The sequence below is a fragment of the Hipposideros armiger genome, unplaced genomic scaffold (genome assembly GCF_001890085.2).
Source record: "Hipposideros armiger isolate ML-2016 unplaced genomic scaffold, ASM189008v1 scaffold_599, whole genome shotgun sequence".
Classification (NCBI taxonomy): Eukaryota; Metazoa; Chordata; class Mammalia; order Chiroptera; family Hipposideridae; genus Hipposideros; species Hipposideros armiger.
Genome location: NW_017731949.1, coordinates 316,786 through 336,605, shown reverse-complemented (window position 1 = coordinate 336,605; position 19,820 = coordinate 316,786). Strand labels below are relative to the sequence as shown.

General features: G+C 39.4%; 1 protein-coding gene across 8 annotated transcripts in view; it reads right to left on the bottom strand.

The window, feature by feature from the left end:
* CDC14B (cell division cycle 14B) overlaps positions 1-19,820 on the bottom strand; it is a 93,745-nt gene that overhangs the window by 23,260 nt on the left and 50,665 nt on the right. For 7 of the 8 annotated variants that reach the window (XM_019624676.1, XM_019624675.1, XM_019624671.1 and 4 more), the window contains exons 5-9: positions 17,352-17,428; positions 10,827-10,893; positions 7,256-7,318; positions 3,857-3,944; positions 3,326-3,556 (exon numbers count right to left, since the gene is read on the bottom strand). In XM_019624676.1, the coding sequence (XP_019480221.1) occupies positions 3,326-3,556; positions 3,857-3,944; positions 7,256-7,318; positions 10,827-10,893; positions 17,352-17,428 (526 nt within the window). The remainder of the gene's footprint in view (positions 1-3,325; positions 3,557-3,856; positions 3,945-7,255; positions 7,319-10,826; positions 10,894-17,351; positions 17,429-19,820) is intronic. The other variant, XM_019624672.1, reaches the window with a different exon arrangement.

The window sequence follows — 19,820 nt, the reverse complement described above, 5'->3', positions numbered from 1 at the left end:
AGACAAGTTGCTGTTGTTTTGTTCTTCAGTCTAGTTGTGGAGGATGTTGCTTCACTGGCCCAAGTTGGCACCATCATTGCTCTCTTCCCGGGTGAGGCAGATCAGTCGCCAGCCTCTGGACGGCCACTCATGCTGGCTGCCGGCTAAACACGGTAGCTTATGGCAGTCCACTGCTGCAGGGTCTGCAGCCTACGCTGTCGCCAGCGACGCACAGCAGCCCAGCTCCAGGTTGAGCTGTTGTTCAGCATCTTAGCTGTGGAGGGCAGTGTCACTGGCCCTCATATGTGGTATCTGAACCGGGGCCCTCTGGCATCCCAAGCCAGTTCTTAACCAATGCGCCACTCGGCCGGCCCTTAACCACTTTTAAGTGTACAATTCACTGGCATTGAAAAAACTCATATTGCTGTACAACCATTACTATTACTATTTTTCTTTCATATATTGTGAAGATCTGTTATTAGACATGTAAAATGTTTATAATTGTTATATCTTCTTGTTATATTGAAACTTTTATTAATATAGAATGTCCTTTTTTGTCTCATAATCTTTTTTAATTCAAGTCTATTTCGTCTGATATTAGTATAATCACTGTTTCTCTCTTTCGGTTACTATTTACATGAAATACCTTTTCCCATCCTTTCACTTTCAACCTCTTTGTGTCTCTGGATCTAAACTGAGTCTCTTTTAGATAGCATATAGTTGGATTATTATTTTTAAATTATTCTCCCAATCTCTTGTCTTTTGTTTAGAAAGTTTACAAATTAAGATACAATAGTATTAGCCTTTAAAATTGTCCTTTATAATTTTACCAGAGATCTTAATTTCTTTTTTTTTCTTTTTTCTTTTTTTAACAAAGTTTTTTTTTTTTTAAGATTTTATTGGAGAATTGGGGGGGGGGGAACAGCACTGGGGAATTGGGGGAAGGGGAATAGACATGTTGCTTTCATTTTGCTCTTCAGTCTAGTTGTGGAGGACGCTGATTCACTGGCCCAAGTTGGCACCATCACTGCACTCTTCCCGGCCGAGGCAGATCAGTCGCCGGCTTCTGGACGGCCGCTCACGCTGGCTGCTGGCTACACACAGTAGCCCATGGCAACCCACTGTCACAGGGGCTGCAGCCTATGCAGTCGCCGGCGACTCACAGCAGCCCAGCTCCAGGTTGAGCTGTTGTTCAGCATCTTAGCTGTGGAGGGCAGTGTCACTGGCCCTCATATGTGGGATCCGAACCGGGGCCCTCTGGCGTCCCAAGCCAGTTCTTAACCATCACGCCACTCGGCCGGCCCCGAGATCTTAATTTCTTCATATTGACTGTCTCGTGTCCTTTCATTTGACCTTCCTTGCAGGGCAGGCCTAGTGGTAGCAAATGCCCTCAGCTCTTAGTTATCTGGGAATGTCTTAATTTCTCCCTCATTTTTGAGGGAAAGCTTAGCCAGATGCAGGATTTGTGGTTGACAGTGGTTTTCCTTCAGCACTTTTGACTATATCGATCCATACTGCCTTCCGGTCTCCAGGGTTTCTGATGAGAAATCTGCTAACAATGTTACTAAGATCCCTTGTACGTGATAAGTTGATTCTCTTATTGCTTTAAAAGATTAAGATTCTCTTTGTCTCTGGCTTTAGGTGATTGACTTTGATGCATCTTGGTGTGGGTCTTTGAATTTATCCTGCTTGGAGTTCACCAAGGTTCTCTAATATTTACATTTATGCCTTTCCTGCAATTTGGGAAGCTTTCAGCAATTATTTCTTCAAATAATCTCTCGGCTCATTTCTCTTCCCTATGCCATTTGGGACTCCCACAATCTATAAAATGCTCTTGTTCCACTTTTTGATATCTCAGAGGTCCCTTTGTACTTTTCAATCTTTTCTCTTTCAATTCTTCAGACTTGATCATTTCAACTGTCCTGTCTTTAACTCTGATTCTTTTTTCTGTCTGCTTATGTCTGCTTTTGAATCTCACCAGCAAATGTTTCATTTCATTTACCGTACATTTCAGTTCCAGAATTACTTTTTTTTTTTTTAGATTTTTATTGGGCAATTGGGGGAAAGAAACAGCGTTGGGGAATCGGGGAAGGGGAACAGACAAGTTGCTGTCCTTTTGTTCTTCAGTCTAGTTGTAGAGGACGTCACTTCACTGACCCATGTTGGTATTACCATTGCGCTCTTCCCAAGTGGGGTAGATTGGTAGCCGGCCACTGGACAGCCACTCAGGGCAGCTCTTGGCAGCCTACGCCGTCACCGACGACTCACAGCAGCCCAGCTCTAGGTCGAGCAGTTGTTCACCATCTTAGCTGGAGAGGGCGCAGCGTCACTAGCCCACATGTGGGATTCAAATCTGGGCCCTGCTGCTCAGAGCTGGCGTCCCAAGCCAACTCTTAACCAATGCGCCACTCGGCCGGCCCCAGAATTACTTTTTGATTCCTCTTTGTTTCCTATCTCTATATTGATATTCCCATTTTTTTCATATAATGTTTTCTTGACTTTGTCAATTACTTTCTTTTAGCTCTTTGAGCACCTTTTTAAGACAGCTATTTTAACATCTTTGTCTAATAAATCCACAATCTGTTCTTTCTCACTGACAGTTTATGTTGATTTATTTATTTTTTCCTTTGAATGGGTTATACTTTCCTATTTATTTCTATACCTCGTAATTTTTTGGTGAAAGCTGGACACTTGAATCTTGCTATGTGGTAACTCTGGAGATTAGATTTTGGCTATTTTCCATATTTGCTGGTTTTTGTTTTTTCTCCAACATTAGAAAAAATATATTCCTTGTCTTCTGAATCAACTATCTAACAAGAGGAGAAAGGTTAAATGAATCCTAGTACATTCATGATACGTTTTATTAGTCATTCACTCATTCAATAAATATTTATTAAGTGCCAGGTTTTGCTCTAGCAGCTAAAAACATAGCAACTTGTTAGAATAAACTCTAAAAGACAAGCTCTTGGAATTTGCTCTGCTCATTGACATATCCTAGAATCTACCAAACGTAGGCACTGAATAGATATTTGATGAATAAATGAATGCATTAAATGTGATAAGCCTTTGTAGGGTTACCTATGAATATAATTTAATTACTATTTTTCATAAGAAATTAGGATTTGAAATGTATTCTTTTTATGTACAGTTTTTTTTATGGCAATCACACCTCAAAAAAGTGGTTTTAAAAGCAAATTACAAAAGAAAAAAAGCATTCTTTAAAAACAAAGGCAGCTTCATGTGTCTTGGCATATAATGCGAATGAGTATGGTGTTTCTACACATATATACATACATGCCCACACATATACATGACCACCATGTTTTAACCAACCCTAGAAACATACCTTTACAATGTACTGCAATGGCACCCTCGGCATTTTCACAAATATCCAGAAATTCTTTGACAATGGCATCAGTAGGTGTGCTGCCATCCGCAAAGAAAAGATCATAGTGATCGAAACCAGCATTTGTAAAGTGTTTGGCATTATACATCCTTTTATTCAGACGAATAATGGTAGTAACGTTGTGATTCTTAAAATAGGGAATATAAGTCTCAGGAGAATGTTGGTGGTAACCTACATAAAGAAATGAACAGATGTTATACAATGCAGAAAGAAAATAATGGATAACAATTTCACCTGTAATTGTGTGGAAACAGTGTTTAGGCTGGGCATTGAATACCAATTTGATTACAACTGTAAAAAAATAAAAAAGTTAAAATCCAGGCAGAATGATGTACTGAAATGATTGAGTATACTTAAATAATTAAGACCATCAAGCTTAATTAGTTTAAAACTCTTGGGCCTGTTTCAAAAGAAAAAACAGGATGCATACTTTTAATAACAAAACAATACTGGTCCCATATTTTTGCATACCACTTTCAAGTCTGGTTCTTGAATGAGGTCCACAGAAGGCAATAAATTGATCTGGTATTATCCAATTTAAATCTCCATTTTCTGCTTTCTGCAATGGGAAGAACAGCGCAATTCATTTTTAGACTTAATCTCCTCTCCACACCCCTTTCCTCAATACCAAGTGTCTGCAGAGATTCAAATCCATTTGCTCTATCACAAAAGCTGTTTATAAATGACCATGAGACAGGAAACTAAAATTTAGCCTGCTGTGAGTGTTCCCAGGGAATAGTTCATTATCTTCTCCTGGTCCTAATCATTTTCTATTAACAGCGTTTCTTTGTTAGGGTAGTCAGCCTTTGAAAAATAGAGCTGACTACTGCTATCCAAAATATGCCTAAGTACTTTGGTTATTTTATCCAAGTAAATTCTCATATAGTTGCTGCTAATTACTAAGAAAGCAAACTATTTCATTATGAGGAATGTGGAAACTTCCGTTTTCCTGAATTGACTAACTGCCTTCCAATATGAGCAATCTTGACTCATTGAACAAAGGAGAAAAAACTATCTATTTAGGCTTCTGGCTTTTCAATATTTACTTTTTATTTGTAGACAGACATCTTCCCATCATTTTGCTAGCTATTTAATAAGATAGTCAATAAAATGTTTTCACTAAAACACCAGGAAATTTGAATAAGTATACTGAGATCACAGTTAAGTCTCTAGAAAAAAAAACAACATGACTATAAACTGAAATTTAAAAAACTTTACCTCCTGCTATTAAGCTATAGGTTGAGTTCCCATACCAATTATTCTAAATTCAAATTTAACAACAATAGAAATGGTTATACAAAGACTTATGTAGGACGTAGGAGACAATAGTGGAGAAGAAAACTAATGATAAAAATAAGATCAGGGCCGGCTGAGTGGCTCAGTTGGTTCAGAGCTTGCTTAAGAGTGCAAGCTCTGAGTAACAGGGTCACCGATTCGATTCCCACATGGGCCAGTGAGCTGCACCTGAGCTGAACTGCTGCTGAGCTGCCAACGGGTGGCAGGATGGCTCTGCTGGTGAGAGCACATGCTCTTAACAACAAGGTTGCCCGTTCAATTCTCGCATGGGATGGTGGGCTACGCCCACCCGCAACTATTAAGACTGAACTTGGCACCTTGAGCTGAGCTGCTGCCCAGGTGGCTCAGAAGATACAGCGTGCACTCTTAACAACGAGGCTGCTGGTTCAACTCCTTCATGGGATGGTGGCTATGCCCACCCGCAACTAATTGAACACAGACAGCACTCTTGAGCTGAGCGGTGCAACTCGACTTGGAGCTGAGCTTGCTGTGCCCTCCAAAACTAAGACTAAAGAACAAAAACTTGGCTGTTCCACTCCCCCAATTCCCCAATTTTAAAAAATAAATAAAATTTAAAAAAAAAAGATCAATCGGCTTTGCAATCAAGGTGCGTATATGTTACCTAAGAACAAGTAAGAAATAAACCAAGAGTTGCTTGAACATCTATAGGCTAGGCAGGTAACCCAAAACCAATTTACTTGAATTAATTATCATGGGGGAGAATTGGTGAGCTCATGTTCCATGCTAAAAAGTCTATATAGGAATGAGGACAAATCAGATGTTCTGATTTTTAAGTGAAACCAGAAATCTGGAGATCTTAACAAGAGATCTGCAGTTAGATTTCACTGAATTGGAGACATTACAGATTATAAAATGCATCCAGAATTCAGAGCAGGTAAAACAGGAAAAAATGGGCATGGCAGAATCAATGAGACACTAATCCAAAATTTCTAAATACATTGTGGAGACTAAACAAAATCAGTCTGTGAGCTACCCGTGTTCTGTAGATACCTGAACAGTTCCCTGTGTCACGATGCAATGTCACTGAAAGAAAATGACATCTGTGGGTGACCCTGACACTCCCTGCCAACACTGGAATTTCTACATTAGTGAGATAGAAGCTGATATTGCTCCTTAGTAACACATAGGGACACCACTGCTACACTGAAGGCACATCAAATGGAGTTTTCAATAGTTTTGCTTACATGAAAAAAAGTATATTTTATTTTAAATGTTTAATTTTATAAGAACAAAAAAAAGGTGTTAATAATTAAGTTATAGTCAGTAGTGTAAGATGGTAATTGAATACATAGCATACTTTAGAAGTGTATTGCTACTGCAGAGATGTAAAGATAGGGTGGGCCCGAATGAATCACACGATATGCTTTTACATTTCTGGTACATCACAGCAGTGACTGACCGTCACTAGTTAACTCTACTCATCAGTAAAACAGTTCAGTTATGTAAGAGTTTAAAATAAGTAGAAATTGACTACAAAAGAATAGTAGTTATGTGAGGATTCAAGGTACTGCTGCATAAAGTGATCTGTAGTATCGCTCAGTAGTGAGAATGTCTGCTCAAGATAACTACAGTAGGATAAAAGGATGATTCCACAAGCATTCCTGGCCAAAAAAAACCCTCTAGCATAAGCATCTTACTCATTATCTATTTGGAGGGTGGAACAAATGGCACAATCAAATTACTTGTCTTTTAAAAAAAATACACTGCATGAAAAAGAATCGAGGACATATGTAGTTTTGCCTGCCTGTACTCTCTTTTTGGGTCTGCATAGCTGATAGAACGACCCCAGCACCCAGCTCCTGGGAGGGCCAGAGTCTTCTACACCCACCTAACCCCCACCCTCACCAGGAATCAGCCTGGTTGAGGGCTAGGGACATGATCTAAGCCAGGCCAATAAGAAGACTTAATGGGTCTTCAGCTGGAGCCATGAATGCTCTTGTCTGGTGAGTTTGCAAAAAGGTGAATCACAGCTGCTGATGGCTATCTTTATCTACTGAGGCCTAGCCTGTAGACAAAGTTAACCTCAGCCCAATTTTGATTAAGTGTCTGAGCGCCTGGTATGGTCATGCATGAAGGTACACGTGCTCCTGGACTTTTTACATAGGTAAATCAATAAGTTTTCCCTTTTTTGTTAGTCATATGTGTTTACTTTCTGTAATTTGCAACCAGAAGTGTCCTGACTTCATACAAACATTTATGATAAAAACATAATTTCCATAGGTAATTAGATGTATCCTGACTAGTCATCTCATCAGATCCTATGCTAAGGGTTTTATAAACATTATCTCATTTAATAGGAAAGTCATCAGTACTAAAAAAATTTAAACTAAACATTCAAAAAAATTCCTGGAGCACACTCAGTCACTCTGGAAGGACGCACCCAATGCAGAAACCCCCACTAAGAACTGGGACTGCAGTAAGATGATAAAGGCTTGACTTTTTTTTTTAAAATTCTATACACATCTAAATTGTTTAATATTTGTAAAAACAAGAATATTACTTCTGTAAGCAAAATATGAATAAGAGTTAAAAACAATATCCTTGAAAACTTACTTCATAGTATTCATATTCGTCAAGGTTAAATGAGTTGAAATTAAGGAAGCCATACTGCATTGCCTAAAATCCAAAGGAAATCTTTTAAAAACAAAGGCTCAAATAAGTAAACAATTTCCAATCCAATTTCCTAACATCAAAAATCAGGAGGTACCCCGCCCCAAAGGCATTATTATATTTAGATTATGTTCCAGTGAATAGTTTTCAAAGGAGGTGGGATATGTCTTTTAAATGCTTCCATTATCTGGAAAATTAGTTATAACAATACTTATTTTAATAAGATTTGATATTTTATGTTTCTTCACAATCATCCTTTTTGTGCAGAGCCAAATAATCAAGTCTTCAAAGCAACCCTAATTTATTAGATCAACACCATTCAGGCTTCAAATATAATGCACAGCCCAATGGTCTCTAAATAAATAATAAAGAGGAAAGAAATGTCAGTTTTTTCCAAACTTCAGAAATAGCTCCTCTTTCAAATTCTTCTAAACAGTCTTGAATTAAGAGATGAATGTTCCCTCTACGAAACACAGCCGAGGTCGACACTAAAATCCAAAACTTTGAGGGGGAAAAAAAAATTTCTTCTTTTAACAAGAAAAAAATACACACATTTTATGTTCTCTTCTGTAGCCTGGCTCTGAACTACAGTAGGCAGAGCATGCTAAGTGAAATAAGCAGAGGATCTTTTCTGAAACAAGGACGAGATGGTGGCCTCTGAGAAATATTCTCTGAGCCACAGTATGCAAGTTAGAATTCTTGATCAACAGGCTAATCGTGGTTCGAAAGGGGTGACTCTATAAATGAGTTTTCCAATTTTAAAGTACTGAAATATAAATGAAAAATATGAATGCTATAATACCAACTAAAAGTCCTCGTTTTATGAAATATAGCCATTTAAATTCTAATTCCAACACCAAATCCATGATGAATTTTAATTTCCTCGAATTCAAAATATTCAATACATGTCATGATATTTGGACTAGAGATGATCCTAACAGAATGATACGATAAAATGCAGTTTATAGGAAATTTTTATTCTCCTTTGAAATTCATATGGAGATCCTATTAGAAGTCACAGTAAAAGTAAGAATTCATTTATAAATGTTTCAGGTATGCAATATTCTAAATCAGTCACAAATAAGAAATGTTTAAATTGAAAATCAGAACCTGTTGACTCTTGAATAAAATTAAATATAGTGTGGAAAAAGCAATCTTTGACCTGTAGTTTCAGCTAGTTAGACTTTGTATATAATATCTGATTAAAAAAAAAAAACAAAGAACAAAAAACTAAGCCAAGGAATAACAATAGAATGTTATAGTAGACCATGTCCCAGGCCCTCAAAGTTTTTCTGCTCTTTTTTTAAAGATGGTGGGAAAGGAGAAGGAAACCCTAGGGTCAGGACCATATGTCTGCCTACATTAGCAGTTCCCTGGGATCCATCTGACAGGGACTATAACTACAACCCAAAGGGATCATTTATACCTACTGTCCCTCGTTTCCTGATGGCCTCCTCTGCCCATTGCCTGCCTCAACTGAGGCCTGATGGAGCTGCCTCATAGCCTGTGGGGACTCCCTTAGTCAGCTCCACATATCAGTCACTGGTCTCCAACCCAAAGGAGTTAAGTTCCATACCTCAATGCCTGATACACGAGGAAAGTATACTAATTAATCTCTGAATCTGTACATTAATTAGTCCTCTCATTTTTTTTTTTAAGATTTTTATTGGGGAATTGGGGGGATGGGAACAGCGCTGGGCAATTGGGGGAAGGGGAACAGACAAGTTGCTGTCGTTTTGTTCTTCAGTCTAGTTGTGGAGGACGTTGCTTCACTGGCCCAAGTTGGCACCATCATTGCGCTCTTCCCGGGCGAGGCACATCAGTCGCCGGCTTCTGGACGGCCGCTCACGGAGGCTGCTGGCCACTCACGCTGGTTGCTGGCTGCACACGGTAGCCCATGGCAACCCACTGCCACAGGGGCTGCAGCCTACGCCGTCGCCGGCGACTCACGGCAGCCCAGCTCCAGGTTGAGCTGTTGTTCAGCATCTTAGCTGTGGAGGGCAGTGTCACTGGCCCTCATATGTGGGATCTGAACCGGGGCCCTCTGGCATTCCAAGCCAGTTCTTAACCATCGTGCCACTCGGCCGGCCCAGTCCTCTCATTTTAATCCACAAAATTTCTGTCAAAATTCTCAGAAAGCCATGTTTCATTATACAAGTAAACCTGGGTTCCTTTCGCCTCTGAAAATAGAAGTCACATAAAAACCTGAGATATTGCTGAAGGCTTATTGATTTATGGGCTACTGATTTACAATTCTAGTTTCTTGCGTGGCCCTGGCATCCAAGAAATATACACAAAGCAGTGTTATAACCATGGTCTGCTGCGTCACTTAAGTCCAGGAGACCTTGTTCATTTGGAATGTGATGTGAAAGGTGGCCCCTGGGGTCAAAGACAGCAAGCAGCCCTGGTTATAAAACACAGGCATTGTTTTAAAACAGCTTTGACAAAGCAGTAGTGACCTACTTAGTTTTACATAAAACCTAGTAACAAACTAATAGGCTATACAAATTCTGTTGCATTAGAAATGGACGGCTTGGGCTGGCCGAGTGGCTCAGTTGGTTAAGAGTTGGCTTAAGACGTGAGGTCTGAACAACAGGGCCACCGGTTTGATTCCCACATGGGCCAGTGAGCTGCGCCCGAGCTGAGCTGTCGCTGAGCTGCCAACAGGTGGCAGGATGGCTCACCTGGTGAGAGCACATGCTCCTAACAAGACTGCCTGTTCGATGGTGGGCTACAACTGCCCACAACTAAGACTGAACTTGGCACCTTGAGCTGAGTTGCCGCCCAGATGGCTCAGTGAATAGAGCATGCGCTCTTGACAACAGGCTGCTGTTTCGACTCCCTCATGGGGTGGTAGCTACGCCCACTTGCAACTAAGATTCAACATAGCACCTTGAGCTTAGAGGCCACGAGCTGCCAATGGGAAGCCAGATGGCAACTTGTGCCCTCCACAATGATGACTGAAGAACAACAACTTGGCTGGTCTCCTTCCCTAATTCCCCAACACTGTTCCCCTCCCCCAATTCCCCAATAAATACTTAAAAAAAAAAGAGAGAAGAATTAAAAAAAAACAAATGGATGGCTTGAAGACACAAAAACAGTGTTTGACAGTTACTGTGTTAAAAAATTGTCTGTTGTAGATAGGATTGGTGGAAAGCAGGCCCATAAAATACATAAATCAAAGAGAACTTGGAAATCAGTAATCTGTTTTCTTTTGGTTTTTCTCTTGAAATCACAACACACTGAAAACCAATTCTGGGTTTAGAACCTAATTATATAATTCTGATTGTCTCCTGTTGCTCCAGTGGCTTTTCCCCTAACTCATGCAGAGAAGCTCTCAGATTCAGAATAAGCTGTTTTGTGGTTTGGTAACACTCTGATGTTAGTGGGGCAATAGGATACTTCAGACATGCACATCTTGGAAGATGCTTGGGGGAGAAGGCCTAGTCTTCCTTGGACTGGACTTTAGTTCTCCAACACGACAGCAGGCACACACATCCTGCAAGTCACTTACCTTCTTCACTGCATGAAAACAGTCGAGAAGTGTAATGTAGAAATTGCAGCTCCCATACGCAGCATCTCTGAAATCCCAGAAGTATTGAAATACATAGCTCAGTTAATTGAATTTTCTGTGGGACAGACACCTTAAGATGAAGCTGACTAGAATTTACAAACACACACTCAGATCAAGTCTCAAAAAAAAAAAAACTAGCTGTTTGGTTTTAAATAAAAGATGTCTCTGTTATAAATTTTACTGCAGTTCCTACCTACTCCTAATGTTTTATAGACGTGGATCAATAATGACCACTTCCTAATTTTTTTTTTAAAGATTTTATTGGGGAATTAGGGGAAAGGAACAGCGTTGGGGAATCAGGAGAGGGGAACAGACAAGCTGCTGTCCTTTTGTTCTTCAGTCTAGTTGTGGAGGACGTCGCTTCACTGGCCCACTTCCTAAATTTTAAATGATCTCGCTGGATGATTTCTGGCTTTGATGGCTGAGCTTCAAGAGTTACTTCTTCAGTTCAACTAATCAATAATATGAACCCCTGCCCCCAAAAGGGCAAGGCATTTGAATTTTCTCTTCACACTGGAAAATACCATATCAAACTGTCACCTGGAAAGACTGCTTTTTGATTCTGTATATACATATATCTCTGTGTGTGTATGCATGCGTGTTTATTTATATCTCCATCAAGGAGGAAAAAAAGGTAATAGCTGAAATCCTAGATGGAAGCTAAAAAGCATTTTGCTCCTCTCATTATGCTTTTACAATTTTTAACAATTTAACTGGATAACTTCTTTCTGGTTCTTAGAGGACAACACTGCCAATAAAACCAAAGGAACTAAGGTGTCAACTGCCTTTAGTAGAATCGCTCTACTCTTGGGAAATGTTGTTAGTTTGCAGTCCACTCCACCCAACGCTGTACCAGTTATCCATAAACTTACTACACACCTCTTAATATCAGTTAAGATTTTGTCCAGAAAAACAAGACATTCCTCCACTCCCACCTGCTTCTCCTTTTTGACTACCTTGAGCCATAACAAAGTGAAAATTCTTGGAATTAGGCAAAATAAAAATTAATTTAATTATGATCATTCTAGACATGCCAAACAACAGTGCCTATCTGAATGGTAATTATTTGATCCCTAAGTGGAACTGAAGCCATCCACTGCTTGACTTGGTTGGGTTTTCACATGGGAACATTACTTACCTGAAAAATTAAACAGCACATTTAAAATTTTTAATTCTTGCACAAACCTTAAGAATGCAGATGATTACAACAACATTAAGCTAACAATGAGGAAAAGTAAGGGTACCTGTCTCAGCTAAAAGTCTTGCTCTCCCCTGAACTGGTTAGAATTACTGAGGCATGCTGTATGGTGGCCTCTGTGAGGACTGCACACAAGATCTGACAACATGCTTTTTTTGTTCTATAAGCTTCTGAATTTAAAAGCTGCTTTTCTAAAAGTTGGAAACAGTCTCTATTTTACCAAGAGCATGTTGACGACATTCAGGAAAGAGAAAGCCACAATGACCTGAAACAGTGGCTCTCAGAGAGGGGTCCCTGAGCCAGCAGCATGGGCGTCACCCCAGACCTGCAGATCAGAAGTTTTAGGGGTGGGGCCAGGAAAGTTTTGTTCTAACAGGTCCTCCAGGTGGTCGGATGTGTGTTCAGTTTAAGAATCACTGACCTACAGAATCAACACAAATATTTGTTTTGTAGAAATAATATTTTCATGACATAAGGAACATTTTTTCAAAAGAAAAGCTCAGTTTAAAAAATGAAGTAGTGTAGTCTAAATCAAAAGCATTAGTGGAAATAGGGTGAACTCTCAAGTTACATCTCAATGGTTTTTAACCGTATCTCCTCAGTTAGCTAGGATTATTATCTTCTTAACCTACTGATAATTCCTTTCTCATCAACTTAAGGCATGTTGATTCAATCTTTGTGACTTGATAGTACATTTATTCAATGCATATTTTTTGAGAACCTACTGTGTGCAAGCCCTGCTCAAGTCAATGACGATTTGACAAGCTCTGATCTGGGCTCGGCTACAGTTTGCCTCAGTCATCACACTATCTGAATAGACAACAAGAATCTTTCTTTATCTACTCATGTTTATTTCATTAACACCTCCTTCCTCCCACCCAAGCAATCAGGCTTCTTCAACCCAGCAGAGTAGCAGCTATGACCCTGGACGTAAGCCTTTGGGGGAAGGAGACAGCTTGGCACCATGATCCTTTAACAAACTTAGAAAACCAGATGAGAATCAATGGGGTACTGCTTAGAAAATGCAAAACAATATCAAATACCAGTTTTTTTAAATAACAGCTTTCACGAGAGATTGTATTCATAATAGCCCAAAACTGCAAATAACACAAGTATCCATCAAAAGGACAATGAGCAAATAAATTGTGATATATTCATAGAATGGAATGCTATAAAAGCAATAAAAAACAAAAAGAACTACTGATACCTGCCACAACATGGATAACTCTCATAGATAGTATGTGTTTAACAAGCTAGATCCCAGCTCTCCAAAATGCATACTGTATGAGTCCATTTACACAAAGTTCAAAGGCAAGAAAAACTAACTGATGGTGGCAGAAAACATAGTAAGCGGTTACTTAAGGAGTCTGGGGGTGGGTTACTGACTGGAAAGAGGTGCAAGGTATCTTCAGGGGTGCTGGCAACGTTTGTACCTCGAACTGGGTGATAACTACATATACACATGTAAAAGTTTATTGTTATACACATAAGACTAGTGGGATTTTTAATTATATGCAAGATATACATCTAAAAAGGAAAAAAAATGAATGTTCAACAAATGCTAGCTAAGGAGCAGGCACTAACTATACCAAATGTCTTATATGCATGATATTACTTAATCCTCACTACGCCATTAGACAGATACAACTATCATTCCCACTGACAGACTAGGAGACCAAGGCTCACATTTGTAAAGAACGACAGAGATTAGTGGCAGAGCCAGTGTCACATTCCCATCTATCTAATATCAATAGATAGCTATGCTATTAACAGCTATGCAATACCACCTCTCAAGAAAATAGAGAGCAGAGACAACAACAACAACAAAAATCAACTAAGAAGCAAAGAAGTATTGTAGGTATTATCAAAGAATAAAAGTACTATATGTTCTTCATAACAATAAACCAAAGGTATCAAGAAAATGAACTGCATTTTATATTATTTTTTCATTTAGACAGGCAGAGAAATAGCTAAATTCATTAAGAAACCATACATGTAGGTATATATACATATGTAAACTCAGTGGTTAAAGAATAATATCTAGGGCCGGCCAAGTGGCGCGATGGTTAAGAACTGGCTTGGGACACCACGGGGCCCTGGTTCGGATCCCACATATGAGGGCCAGTGACACTGCCCTCCACAGCTAAGATGCTGAACAACAGCTCAACCTGGAGCTGGGCTGCTGGGAGTCGCCGGCGACGGCGTGGGCTGCAGCCCCTGCTGCAGTGGGTTGCCATGGGCTACCGTATGTAGCCAGCAGCCAGCGTGAGCGGCCAGCAGCCGCAGTGAGCAGCCATCCAGAAGCCGGCAACTGATCTGCCTCATCTGGGAAGAGCGCAATGATGGTGCCAACTTGGGCCAGTGAAGCAACATCCTCCACAACTAGACTGAAGAACAAAAAATGACAGCAACTTGTCTGTTCCCCTTCCCCCAATTCCCTAGCACTGTTCCCATCCCCCCAATTCCCCAATAAAAATCTTTAAAAAAAAAAACAAAGAAGAATATCTAGGGCCGGCCGAGTGGTGCATTGGTTAAGAGTTGGCTTGGGACACCAGCTCTGTGCAGTAGGGCTGCAGTTCAGGTCCCACATTGGGACAGTGACGCTGCGCCCGCTACAGCTAAGAAGGTGAACAACAGCTCGACCTGGAGCTGGGCTGCTGTAAGGCTGCAGTAGAGCTGCAGTAAGGCTGCAGTAGAGCTGCAGTGGGCTCCCGTAAGCTACAGTGAGCGGCTGGCAGCCGGTGTGAGTTGCCAAAAGCCGCCGTGAGCAGCCATCCAGAGGCCAGCAACCGATCTGCCTCGCCTGGGAAGAGCGCAATAATGGTGCCAACTTGGGCCAGTGAAGCAACGTCCTCCACAACTAGACTGAAGAACAAAACAACAGCCACTTGTCTGTTCCCCTCCCCTGTTTCCCCAGTGCGGTTCCCCTCCCCCAATTCCCCAATAAAATCTTTAAAAAAAATAGAACTGTTCTAAACTATTTTAAAAAAAACGAAGAATATCTAAGTTGAATTAAATCTAATTAAATATTGCTATGGAGTATAAAAATTATTAACTATAAATGCATTCATAAATGCACAATCCCCTGTTAACAATACTTTGTTAGCAGTTATATTTATTCTATACACTTAAAGTGGCAAGGATAAAGGGCTATAATGCAATTTCTTTCAAAATATTATCAGGCTTTATTAATTGTGATTGGCCTACTTTCTAATCAGTAAGTTCTATAGAACAGTAAAATGTGGTAAAGCATCAGATTTTTAAATTTGTCAGAGGTTGATACTTTTGTAAAACACAACAAATATAAAATACAACACTGCACTATTACATACCCACAATAATGTAATTATCTTATTTTTGTAAATAAAAATGAATTACTAGAAAAATGGAAGAAAAAAGACAAAATACAAACTCCAATCTTTCTATTATTTGATTCCACGGACATAAATATACTCTATATATTTATAAATTACTATAAAAGACTCTAAAATCTCAGTCTCTATACCTGTACTTAGGCTGGTAAGAAAAACCTCAGTCTTGCCCTATTTCAAAGGTCCCACTTTGAGAAACAATGCTTTAGATAAATCAAGTATCTGGCACCTGTGACTGAAAAGATTGCAATTTCACAAATCTAGCTAAGTCCTGTTTATTGGGAATTACTGACTTCTGCTCCTGGGACCAGAAGTGACTAACTTCACTTCTCCGTGCCAAATTTCAATAACTTTAAACACAGCTTTAGCAAACAGTAAGCAACATTTATTCTATTTTTGGCCCCTGTATTTAAATTAACATAAACCTTCTTTTATATCAACAGTGTTTCACAGATCCTTGCTTAGATTAGGTAAAATAATGTGAGCTTATTCATATTTCAGGACCTTGTGGTATAAACGTTAAGAACGGCACCATTATAAAGGATGACCAATATACTGAAGTGTTCCATAGAACAAAATTATCACTGTATATCAGTGTGCCTGTCACTAAAGGACCACAAATACAAGCATTTCTGCTACAGGAAGTACATGGTTGCCATCACATGTTAGGTTGAGAAGCAAAATGAAGCATTTGTTAGTTTAGACAATAACCTTCATCCCTTCCTACCCACCTGAAATAGCAGAATACTTGAGATGAACCATGTGCTAGGAAGAAAGGGTGTGATACTGGGTTCAAAGCAATTCTTCTAGTTTGCTAAATCACTAATATAGAGTCTTGAGCACTACATATAACAGAGCTCTATAGACTGTCCTAACAAATCTCTACTCATGGAGTAAGTCCCTGGACAGTCCTATGAAGTTATTTAAGGAGGACATTATTCTGCCTAAGGTTAGGGAGACCTATCCCAAAGAAGGAAAGACCATCCCTTCAAAATCAGGCATTCAAGGTATATGCAACAATCCTATAACTACTGATTTGTGAATGGAAGAATGATGCAATATTTGAAATTGTCCATACAGCACGCAACAAGTAAAATTATTTCACAAATTTATTACACATCCAGCACCATGTAAGTACTTAGATTATATAGCTAAGTCAAGTATTTTGATAGAGAATCTTTTAGAACTTAATTTGATTTAAAGAAAAAGAAAAAAAAAAGTTTTTTTCAAAATATCTTCAACACAATAACAACATACAGTAAGTATGATAGCAGGATGAGAAGCCATCCCTTTATGTAAAGAACTACTTATCGACCAGACCTCTATGACAGAGCACTCTGGTTTTTTTAGTATGTAGTGGTGTTACATTCGCAACCTCACCCATTCTCTCTGCTGGCTGTGTCCTTAGGGAAAAACGGGTTAGTTTTTGCCCCAGAAACTCATTCCTGACTATGAGAAAAACTTATTTTTTAACTCCTCAGGAACTAGACTCCTCAGTACTTTTGAGTACCATTAAGTCCAGGATTCTCTCCTGATTATTCCATTTAGGACAATGGTTCTCAAGTATGAGCGATTCCACCATACTCCCTACCACCACCAGGGACATCTGGCAATGTCTGGAGACTTTTTGGTTTTGACAGTTGTTGTAGGGATGGAGGTGTTACTGGCATCTAGTGGGCAGAAGCCAGGGATGCTGCTAAATACCCGACAATACACATGAGAGCCCCCCACAACAAAATCAATACTGTTACTGTAGAGTAACCTAGATAAAGGGTATATCTGCACCTATCTTAAAATGACTACTTACCAGGTGTTCTTTTTGCAAAAACAACTACACAAAGGTATTTCTGGCAAGGGCCTGATTAAACAAATCTACCGTATCTTTCTTATACTTACCTGAAAGGAATATAGGATGTATCTCCAAACATTAATTTTCTATATGCTTCTTCTGGAGTTCTCCCCAAATATATAACCTACATTTCAAAAGAGAAGAAAAAGGCAATTTACTTCTAAATGAAGACACAGTGCTGTCACTAAGTTTTGTATAATTTCTACCCAGTCAACCGAGCCTTCAAGGATCCTATGAGTCACCCAGTCCCTGTCAGTGAATTCCTTTTTTGTTTAAATCTGCCATAGCTGGTTTCTGTTGCTTGCAATAATATCTGTGACCAGCGAGTTTTCATAACAACCTTTTGTGGTAAGAAGTATACAGTAATTTAAAAACGAATTTTCTAAATCAAGATGTTAGAGCACAGGGCCGGCCGAGTGGCGCGATGGTTAAGAACTGGCTTGGGACGCCAGAGGGCCCCGGTTCGGATCCCACATATGAGGGCCAGTGACACTGCCCTCTACAGCTAAGATGCTGAACAACAGCTCAACCTGGAGCTGGGCTGCCGGGAGTTGCCGGTGACAGTATAGGCTGCAGCCCCTGTGGCAGTGGGTTGCCATGGGCTACCGTATGTAGCCAGCAGCCAGCGTGAGTGGCCAGCAGCCGCAGTGAGCGGCCGTCCAGAAGCCAGCGACTGATGTGTCTCGCCCGGGAAGAGCGCACAATGATGGTGCCAACTTGGGCCAGTGAAGCAACATCCTCCACAACTAGACTGAAGAACAAAACAACAGCAACTTGTCTGTTCCCCTTCCCCTAATTCCCCAGCACTGTTCCCATCCCCCAGTTGCCCAATAAAAATCTTTAAAAAAAAAAAAAAAAGTTTCACTAACTTTCTTCCCAAGAAAGAACACACACACAAAAAAAAAGATGTTAGAGCACATGCTTTTGCCACACCTCTTTCCTAAAAATCCACTAAAATGAGAGTAAAGAAGTGTGGGAGGGCATGGGGTTGGAGGTTGGATTGGGATTGGGAAGAGGTGAAAAGTGACACAAAAGCAGAACAAAGATTTTGATTAACTCCATCCACTTAGCTTTAACTACTTATAATACTATACAGGTTTCCTATAAAATTGCATTTGTTTCTTATTTTCATTTGTTTTCCTTTATTTTCAGAAGTGCGTTATGCTTAATTTTCATCTGGTAGAATACTTCAAGTATATTCTTTAGCATTTGAAGTCCATAATTGGTATTTCTTGCATTTCTAAAAATGTACTGTTTTCTGCCCTGACATTTTTTTACTATGTACACAATTTCTGGTCTACAGTCCTTTTCTCTCAATAGTTTATAGATGTTGTTCCATTGTCTTCTCATTTTTAGTGTTGCAGAAATATTTTACTACTCATTCTCTTCTCCTCCTCCTCCTCTTTCGTCTAAGTAACTGGTTCCAGGAACTTGGGAGTTCTGGCATTTCACTGGCATCCTTCTAAATAAGTCATTACACCCCCATTAAATTTGCCTGGGACTTTCTGAACCTCATTCTATCAGAAGGCACAAGTCTTTTTCCAACTCAGAATCTTCCTGCAGAGCAGGGCATTTTCAATTCATGTATGGAGGAGCAGGGAGGAGGCCGCAAGCATTACATTTGGCACACGTATCATTACCAAAATTAGATTCAATGCTAAAGCTTACTTTGGGATAATACACTTTAAATTTTCAGCAGTAAAAAGAAGTCACTGAAAAAGTTATGGAAGTTTTTTATATATGAGCTGTTTGTTTCCTTCAAGCAAATGGTGAGCATTCTGAAGTGAGGACCCATATCTTAAGTTTCCTTGTAACCCCTGGTTCATACATTATATATGGACTCTGATTCACAGTTTAATTCGCTGAACCTAAATCTATTTATAATAGTTATAAATCTTTAAATAATTGAGTAAAAGTTGATTTTAAAAAGTTGATATACATATATCATTGGATTAAGAGAAACTATAAAAATCCAAAATCCAGCAGGATCTTTGAAACTTAGAGGACATATCCTAAAACATTTGAGTTAGCTTCCAGAGGGAATTTTATCAATTTTGTTTTAAGACTAATAAACGGACATTTTTCCCAATGTCTAGCCTGTTTCTCAGTATGATTTCATCCCATTTACTCTAAAAATACAAAATTATAATTAACTATACAGAACCGTGTAACATTTATTTGTCTACAGCATCATACAAACCAAAAAAGGTATAACAAAGAACAATTAATTCCAAGAATAAAAGAATGCTTTGTTACCTAGTACCAAACAAATTTTCAAGTACACTACTACTGGCTCATAAGACTGTAATTTATCATGAATTAATCACAAGGTCATCTATACTCTCACTCAACGTATTTGCCTATATATTACTTAATGCACAATCTTTTTTTTTTATTTTTTTATTGGGGTATTGGGGGGAAGGGAACAGTGCTGGGGAATTGGGGGAAGGGGAACAGAAAAGTTGCTGTCGTTTTGTTCTTCAGTCTAGTTGTGGAGGATGTTGCTTCACTGGCCC